Consider the following 9,882-nt stretch of genomic DNA (forward strand, 5'->3'; position numbering starts at 1 on the left):
TTTGACTTTCATGACATGTACATTCGGTTCTTCTTGGGTTTTAGTCTAATTATTATAGTTTTTTCTTCACCTTTATCTTAAAGACAATTTACAGCTGCTTTGGAAGACCTGAATGAAGCAATCCAGCTCTGCCCTAACAATCGAGAAATCCAGCGGCTTCTTATGCGAGTGGAAGAGGAATGCAGGCAACTCCAGCAAGAGGAGGAAGTCCAGGAGCTTCAAGATGAGCCTGAACCAGAAGTACAAAATGAGGACATTGACTCTACACAGGAAGACCTCTATGAGGAAGAATACCTGGAACAGGACTTAGACAGTGTTCCTGTAGGGTTACAAAGTGATGGAAGACAATGTCAGGGCCTTCCAGGCATGCAAAGTCCCCCTCAGTCTCCAGCACATCGGGATTCTGCCTATATGTCAGGATCACATCAAGTATTTGACTTCAGATCAAACAGCTCTGTTGGTTCTCCCACACGGCAAGGCTATCAGTCCACCTCTCCATCACTTTCTCCAACACATCAGAACTCGCACTATCGCCCTAGTCCTCCCCAAACATCCCCTGCACATCAGAGTTCTTCCTACCGCTTTAGTCCACCTCCTGTAGGTGGTCAGATCATGGACTATCCAAGCCCACCACCTTCCCCTTTACGGAGGGCCCCCCAGTATAGAGCTAGCCCTCCTAGTGAAACTATTGGTATGTACAGACAACAATCTGGTTCTCCAGTTAGATATCAGCAAGAGCCATGTGTAAGTCAGCATCCTGGAAGACCAAAGTCTCCACTGTCCAAGATATCTCAGAGGTCTTTCCAAATGTCACAGCTTCCCACTGCAGTTCCACAACCTGCACACAGATTGCAGCCAGCTAAGGCACAAATAGTACGTAGCAACCAACCCAGTTCTGCAGTGCACTCTAGTGCAGTAATGCCCGGAGGTACATATGGACAGGTGGCACATGGTATGGCAAGTAAATACCAGACATCTTCTGGAGAGATGAGTCAAAGCCGATTAGTATATCAAGCCTCTCTTGGTGGTCTTATAGCTGATGGACGTCCAATGCAGCATGTGCAGGCTAGTTTGAGTGCCGGAGCTATTTGCCAGCATGGTGGTATTGCTAAGGAAGACATACCCCAGCGCCCAACTTCAGCCTATCGAGGTGGCATGAGATATAACCAGACTCCTCAAATAGGGCGCAGTCAGTCTGCCTCTTATTATCCAGTATGTCACACCAAGCTGGATCTTGAGCGCCAGTCCAGCCAACTAGGTTCTCCAGATGTTTCTCATCTTATACGAAGGCCCGTGAGTATTAACCCTGGGGAAATCAAGTCACATCCACCTACTCCAAGGCCACTGTTACACTCACAAAGTGTAGGACTCCGTTTTTCTCCATCTAGTAACAGTATTTCGTCCTCTTCCAGCCTCTCTGCTACTTTTCGACCATCTGCATCTATACAACAGATGGAGATCCCACTTAAGCCAGCTTATGAGAGACTCTGTGATGAGCTGTCTCCTGTGTCTCCACCCCAAGGAAGTTACCCCAGTGAGCCAACACGCTCTAGGACCACCCCGTTCATGGGTATAATTGACAAGACAGCACGGACTCAACAGTACCCCCACCCCCACCACCATCAGCAGAGTCGGACATGGGCTGTCTCCTCTGTTGACACTGTTCTTAGTCCCACATCTCCTGGCATCTTGCCCCAACAAGAATCCTTCAGTCCCCCTTCCTCGATCAGCAACATCGCCTTTTATAACAAAACCAACAATGCACAGAATGGACACCTGCTTGAAGACGACTACTATAGTCCGCATGGTGTGCTTGCTAATGGCTCTCGAGGGGACATATTGGAGAGGGTCACACAGGCCTCCTCCTATCCTGATGTCAAGGTGGCCAGAACACTGCCTGTTGCACAGGCTTACCAGGACAACCTGTACAGGCAGCTGTCTCGGGACTCTCGGCAGGGCCAGACTTCGCCCATCAAACCAAAGAGACCCTTTGTGGAGTCGAACGTGTAGGACAATATACATTCCCTTCCCTGTTCCCTTCTTTTCCGATACAACTCTTTTCCTTCACTGTATGAATACCTCCCTAAAAACCTGGTGGTAATTGAGCAACTCTTCTTAGGACTCCTCACTCGGTCCCTATACTTTAGTGTCCTGCTCTGACCTATCCCATTGGGCAGAGCTGGTCTTTTAGTACTTTAGGTTGTGCTATGAACACTTTGAGTCCCCAGACTATGTTTATGGACACTTTGTCTGCTTTCTCAACTGCCCAATTGAATTTGGGTTTTTATATTTCAATTTTGAGTAATTGCACTTAGGTCACTAGGATATTCTTCCAGGACTGAGCCCCCTCTTAGTTGGAGCAAAATTGTGTTCTCTCCATGTGATAACCCTTCAGCAGGCGATGTGCTTGAGGCTTGCTTATTACCCTGCATGTGGGAACAGGGAAACACAAATCTAAGGCCACTTGCAGCACAATAAGGATCTGGAAACCTGGTAAACAAAGGGCTCTATACATTTCCGCATTGTAACATTAAACATACATGTAATTACCCCATAACAGACTTTTTAACTATGTGTACATGTAGTGTGATTTTTTTTTTCTTTTAATTAATGTTTTTACTCAGTTTGGATCTTGTTTTACAAACCCCAGTCTTTCAAATTGGCATCAGAAATTAAGACAAACTAAAATTCTCCAAATAGATTTCTGGTGACAGATTCCGTCGAGATTAAGAAAATTATATGGACTAATCAGACATCCACTTTATAGCTGTGTCTAAGGTCATACATGCTAAATAGAGAAGATGTAGAGCATCTTCCTCCTAAAACAACACCAACAGGGAAGAGGGGCCCACAACTTTCCTTTCCTGCATCGCTTACCTGGAATATCTGGTCCAAGTCCTAGGCTGCATTTAGAGAAGTGCATAATGTGCCTGCAATACTTAAATGCTTTGGGGTTCAGGTACACCAACTTACATAGAAGCTTATAGCAATCTTTGGTTAACGGAAGGTGCCAGTCTTTGGATACTAAATGTGACTCTAGGCCCCCATAAACATTAGATAAAAGTTGGCCAAATCTAACTGATATTCATTGGGATCTGATGTGTTTGGGGGAATTTCAACAGCCAATTTGTTTTCAGGTGCGAAAAGCTGCTGTCATAGCTATCTGTCAGTGGCTTTCTCTTCTCTGCCCATTGAAAACACATGAACGCTCAGCTGAGCCAAGTGCTCATGTATATGGGACAGTCGGAAGAGATAGTTGTCCAACAGCTGTCCAGTGTGTTTTTTCTCTCAGCTTGTCTCTTCAGAGAGGAAGAGGACTAGAACGCTAGTGCCACCTATTGGAAGTAGCAATCCTAACAGTCTGTCGACCCTTTAACGAGCCTCGTCATATGACTTAGGATAAAAGCCAAGCCTAAGGCTACGTTCACATTAGCGTCGCGTCGCTGTTGCGTCGGCGACGCAGTGGCGACGCGCCCCTATGTTTAACATAGGGGACGCGTGCGTCTTTTTGCACGCGTTTTCCGACACGTGCGTCGTTTTAGACGCTAGCGTCGGACGCAAGAAAACGCTACAAGTTGCATTTTTCTTGCGTCCGATTTCATCAAAAAACGACGCACGTTTTTCCGTGCGTCGCGCGTTGCGTCGCCGACGCAGGGCGGCGCAACGCTAGTGTGAACGTAGCCTAAGTCGTGTGACAAGGCTCGTTAAAGGGTCGACATTGACTGTTAGGATTGCTACTTCCAATTGGTGGCACTAGACTTCTAGTCCTCTTCCTCTCTGAAGAGACAATTTGCATATTTCCCAGAGGAGCATTGCAGCTTTGTCTCCTCACCTCCACATGCTTAACATGTCACCCTCCACAAGGAGAAACGATACTTCTTCTCCCAGCTTTAAACTTATGAGTAAGTGCACATAACACTCATCTGCTGCACGTTTTCTGCAGCGGTAACATCCAAAGAAATGGTGCAATTTGGTTACTGAAATTATGGGGATTTGCATTGCAGTGAGTGAAATCCTAAGTCATAATTCACAGCATAAATCGACAGGTCATTTTAGGCTGTGGATTATTTCCAAAGCTTGTGGGTAATATTTCAGAAAATAACTTTGACAATGCTGATACTAAAATATGCATTTAAATTTCCGTCCAGAAAATCGGCCCTTAGTATGGCAAAACTCACATGATGGGCTCAATCACAAAATGTAATCTGTGCTAAACACACAAGAGACAGCGGGCGAGGGGCTGCTGCGGCATTCTGATGGGCACTGGCAGCTCCTTTCCTTTCTGTCTACTTATAGACCTTGACTGAATCAGGCCTTTGAAAGAAATGGGTTTGTGACTCAAGATCCTGGACTTCTCCAGCAGCAAGGTGTCCTAGGACAGGTACACATGGCCTAGACGGACAGATGGAGTGGATTTAGTTGTGATTATTTAGATGAATCCGACATATTTTGCCCAGACTTGATGCATAAACAAATGATGAAAGAGCCACATGCAGCCATCGTCATGCAGTAGATACAGCTACAACCCCATCATGGTTTTCTGCTTGCAAACACCAATGTTCTCAGGTGTCTGGTTACCTTTCCACAGACAGCGGCAGGTTCTCCGTTCTTGATTGCCTGTAATAAGAGGCTCAACAAGAAGGGCTTATGTGTTCCAGGGCATCTTTACTGCAGGGCCGCATCGCGATGACGCTTTCTACAAGAAGGAAGATCTAATAATAAAAACACTTCAATTGTCCGACTTTATGGGATAAGTGTAATTGTCACTCTCCATTCATAAATTATGGGGTGGAAAATCCTTGATCACACTCGATAAAAGGAAATAACCTGTCATTTAATTGTATGTGGAAAAAAATAGGGGGAATGCACCAAATGATTATGATAAGTATTCCTAATTTATCTCCTCCCCAAAACATTAAAGCAGCAGATGCCGACACTTATTAATTTTTTAATTTCCACAAATATTGGCTTTTTTCTGCAGCCGATATTCTTTCGAAACCTTATTGGTTGTCACTTTGAGGCTGGAGTCACACGAGCGTATATTCTCTCCTCTGAGAAAATAGGATCGATTATGTCTGAGCGCAGTCTGATGATTTCCATGCGCCCATAGACATGAATGGGTGCATGGCATCCGATTTGTGCTGCAAATCACAGCATGCTGCAATATTTCAGTGTTATATGGCAAACACTTGTCTGGCAGCAACTTTTCTGGCCAGGGGCCTTTGGCACGGGTCTAGGGATACTGTTTTTTTTTTGTGGAGACAGGACTTTGTCTTATGGTACGTTGATACATCCAAATTTTTCACTGCAGGTTTTTCCTCGAATCCAAATTAAATTCACACACAAATCTGCTTGTTATTTGCCTTGTCCAAATTTGCCACGCGCTTTGCAAATGAGCGAAATCCACTGTAAAAATCTGCATCTTAAATTGACTTGCGCAGATATAGATTTCACATAAGTGGTAAATTTCCGCTGTAGATTTTTATTTTTCTGGATGAGATTTCATGAAATATCTATTTTGCTGTTATAGGTTGCAGACTTTCCAACTGCAAATCTGGATGAAAAAACTAAAGAGTATCCACTATGTAACCTAGTGTTAGCAGCAGAGATGACCAAATCCATTCCCAAGACCCTGGTCTGGCAGCCATATAAGTAGTCCGTGGTGGCCGGACGGGAGCCCTGCATACCGGAATCCGGTAGACCTGGCACTACATCACGCATGCATCATGCTGTACTGTTGATGTGGTACGAGGATTACAAATTGGAAAAAGCGTTGACCATTCCAACAGGTAGGTGGTTTGCAGGTCTCCCATCCCGGCCGTGGGTGACGGACGTGGACCACTTATCAGTACATAACAGGCTTCCATTTGCTAGTTGGTGGTAGTTTTTTTTTTTAATCATCTTACTTTAAGAAAAAAAAACATTTGGTGCCTTCCCTGATGCATACAATTCTAGGCAGTGAGTTGGTGACCATATAATAACTTTCCCTATAGGTCGGAGGAAGGTATCGTGAGTGCAGCTGACAGCAATACACGCAGTAACCCCCATGTGAGGACATGTCTGCACTTTTGGGTATTCATGGCCCTATAGTAGATGAAGCCCTCAGAGTTCACAGTTCAGGGATTTTCATGGTTGTGGCAGGGTCCTTTTTTCATAATTCCCTAAATCTTTTACTCTAGTCAGTCCTTATTGCTTGTGAGAGTGGGCATGATTTACTTGAAGTAGGAGAGTGAGTTGCCTTCACTGTAGGCACATGGCACTGCACACAAGGTCCATATCACATTGTTTGGTTTTACTCCTAGATATTTTTTGAAATTCTCCCAGGCTACGCCGTCCCCAACGCTCCACCCCTTGCTCTTCCTCTCTGCACACACCTCTTGCCTTCCCCTCCATGCTGCGGCTGTATTGCACACATCAGAAAAACTGAAGGAACCTTGTGAGGGGTGTGGGGCGTCCTTCCCACGGCCCTCTCAACCCCAAGTCAGAAGGACTCTTCTCTGTACAGTGTATTTATTTATTCAATGCATGGTCCGTTCTCTTTATCAATATACGGAACACAACCATTGTTTAATATATATGTATATAAAATACATATATATATGTATATATATATATTGTGCGGTGCTCAGGTCCAGGGGTTATTGCATTTTTTTTATATTTTTCTTCCTTTAAACATTTTGTTTCTTTTGTCTGTTTTTTTTTTTTTTGTTTGTTTCTTTTATGCAGTCACCCCACTTTCTCTCCCAGACTCTGGGGGGAGCACTGATTTGAGCACTAAACTTGTAAATAAGAATAAAATGGGGGGGAAAAAGTGAAGAAAAAAAGACAAAAAAAATGTATGTTTTATTTCAGTTAATTTGTTGATTAACTCTCCTTTGCTTCCAGAATGTACTGCGATGCAGCGCAGAGCGGTCACTGATGGCAAAGGAGGTGGGAGGTGCACTCAAGGTGCTGGGTATTAAAATACCCACTTCATCCTCCATTCAACACTCCTGGGTTTTTTATTTTTTCTTTGATTTTTTTTTTTTTCTCAGTTACACTGTATTTGCTTGCTCTGTTTTTTCTTGTCTGTACATGTGAGATGTGAGATAGATGTGAAAAGTCTTTCCTCCCCTCCCCCCCTTTAAAATTCACCTTCTCTATACAGACTTTAATTGTAAATTTAACAAGAAAACTGTATGAGACAAAGAGAAAATGTACTTATTTATAAATGGTTAATTACACTTGAAAACAAACTACTTATCTGCGTGTCGTGATTGTCAGAAAACGATCAATACCTGGTGGCACTTCTCGTGGTGGCCACTTTCTTCATGGTGTCAGATACTTGTAAGAAGACCTGAGAAAGCCGTTGAGCCTCTTTCACTCTAGCATGTTGCCAACAGTCTGTACTATGGACCCGCGATACTGACGAATTACTGATGAAACTGGACTTGATTAATCAATAATAGAACTAGATTGTGTTCTAGGCCCGAAACTGAACTACAAAGGAGTGTTACAAAAATAGAGGCAGTACTACATACTGACTGATGCATCCATAGGTGATTTGTATTTTGTTCTTTACTCTATTAAAGGGGTTGTCCACTTCAGGAAAGTGGGTCCTAAACTTTGTAAAACACATAACATACCAAACCCGTCAAGTACTCGCTCTCCACAGGTACAGTGCCAGTTTATGCACTGATCTCTGATGCGTGCCGTCAACCTTGGCACTGCATGCGAGCTCAGTGATTAGCTACAGTGGTGACGCGCTGTTGGCAGGAGCAGCACTTCTGGCACCTGGGGGGGCATGTACCTGCTGGGTTTGGTATTTTACAAAGTTTGTGGCCCAATGCTGCATTTTTATAATCCTTATTATGGATGGAATACAAATGAATATACTTGTATGCAAGTCTGTGTGGGCTCTTCACATGTTATGACCTTATAGCCAGTACCTTGCTCCAAGCGCTCAGTGACCAGAGAAGAAAGCACCTAAGGATATCCGTACGCTGCATTCACACACCTGTTTTTCTTATCTGTGTGCGTCCGTTTTTTTACAATGAAGAGCACACTGACCCACCGAGTTTAGAGAATGTGGAGCAAGTCCTATTGTGATCTGTTTTTGCAAGTCAGACTCAAGTTTATGGGGGATCCATCAAAAATGAATAAAAAACTAAAAACATCCTTTTTACTTCAGTTTGAACTGATCCATTGCCAAGTGTTAATGAAAAAATGGCCAGACAATTTTTTAAAATACTTTTGAAACAAAATGGATGCAAAACGCATGACACATTGGAGGAAAAAGCGTCGTTTTTTGATGGATGTAAAACGAGCTGGTTTGCGAATGGATCTTTTGTTGTATTCGAGGTAACTTATTTTTAACAAATTTTAAGGGGAATCTGTCACCAGGATTTTGCAGGCTAATCTGAGAGCAACGTGAGTCCAGCAATATGTCACTTACTGGGCTGCTTCCTGTAGTTTTAGTAAAATCTTTGGTAACCTAGAGGACTAGCAAACCTGCTCCCTTGTAGTCCAACAACACTCCCACCACTGATTGGTTGCTTTCTGCCTATGTACAGTGTGTGGAGTTATATAGAGTTCTTCGTTCAGAGAACTGGTAAAGCTGCAGCAGATACACCAGGGATTTTATCAAAACTACAGCAAGCAGCCAGTAAAGTGATACATCGCTGGAATCAGGGTCTATTTCTCTACATTATGCTGTTCTCAGATTAATTAGCAAAAAACCTGGTGACAGATTCTCTTTAAATAGAAAAAATTCTCGATACATTTTCAGAAATAACTACAACCAACCGAATGATAAGAGTTTGCTGCAGGATGTGGAGAAGATTATGTGCAGATAATGGTTATGTAACGTCTTAAGTGACGTCTTCCAACAGTAAGAAAATAATTCTGCCAGAAAAATGTGAACTATGTAGTACAGGTCTTGTAGGGCAGAGCCATGCTTTCTCACTACAAAAATGGTTTCAGGGATTACATTGAGATTAACTCCTGAACAGGGCCTTGAGGTCTCGGGAAATTTTGTATGAAGGACCAAGGGTATGTGAACACATTGAGCACTTGCAGAAGATTTTGCTGCACCAAGAACCACAGTGGTGACAGGTTGATGCATTTTTGTGCGTTTTTGATGCAGTTTTACTTGTGTATTTTTCATTTGAAAGGGTGAAAAAAGCTACAAGCTGAAAGAATTGACATGCTGCAGATTTAAAGGAAAAAAATGCATTTGAGGCCCCTTTCACATATACATTTCTGCGGCATCCGTTTTTATTCATACCCATCATAACTTATGGGGCTGCTCACATGTCCGTGTTTTCACACCAAGTGACCTACATGATGACATGTCTGTTTTTTACCAGCAGGATGAATGAGAAAGGCCAGTAAAAGTCTATGGGTCCGTGTAAACACATACCACACATGGATGACATCCGTAGGCCTTCCATCTGATGTACTGGAATAGAATAAATTCATGAAATTACCAATTTTATTTTATAAAGATGTGCAAGATTGTGTGTTTTTTTTCTTTTCACTTGAAAAAGACGCCATCACGACGTTGAAATGCGTTCTGAATAAGAAGCCGTTTTTTCAACATCATTTCTGAACAATTAATATACTCCAGCAGCGCAGCCCACCTACGTTTTCATCCAACTGGATCCAAAGATACGCAAAGATAATAGATAAGTAGAAATATAGATAGATATGTCACATATATAATTTCACAACCCCACAACACATTATTAAATGGCACCCTTTAGTGCCTGGCATGTGGAGTCTATTGTACAGCTTTGTATTAACCTAATTAATAAATGGAAAAAAAAAATCTTAAGTGGGGTCCCTCCCCCTGTTTTGAAATCAGCAAAGGTAAAGCAGACAGCTGTGAGCTGATATTATCAG

General features: G+C 43.0%; 1 protein-coding gene across 7 annotated transcripts in view; it reads left to right on the forward strand.

Moving 5' to 3' along the window:
- The window catches only part of TANC2 (tetratricopeptide repeat, ankyrin repeat and coiled-coil containing 2), a 656,536-nt gene extending 649,294 nt beyond the window's left edge, over positions 1 to 7,242 (forward strand). For all 7 annotated transcript variants that reach the window (XM_069751346.1, XM_069751349.1, XM_069751347.1 and 4 more), the window contains one exon: positions 84 to 7,242. In XM_069751346.1, coding sequence (XP_069607447.1) covers positions 84 to 2,010 — 1,927 coding nt within the window. In that variant the 3' untranslated portion in view covers positions 2,011 to 7,242. The remainder of the gene's footprint in view (positions 1 to 83) is intronic.
- Positions 7,243 to 9,882: the final 2,640 nt, after the last annotated feature.

The sequence above is a fragment of the Ranitomeya imitator genome, chromosome 2 (assembly GCF_032444005.1).
Source record: "Ranitomeya imitator isolate aRanImi1 chromosome 2, aRanImi1.pri, whole genome shotgun sequence".
NCBI lineage: Eukaryota > Metazoa > Chordata > Amphibia > Anura > Dendrobatidae > Ranitomeya > Ranitomeya imitator.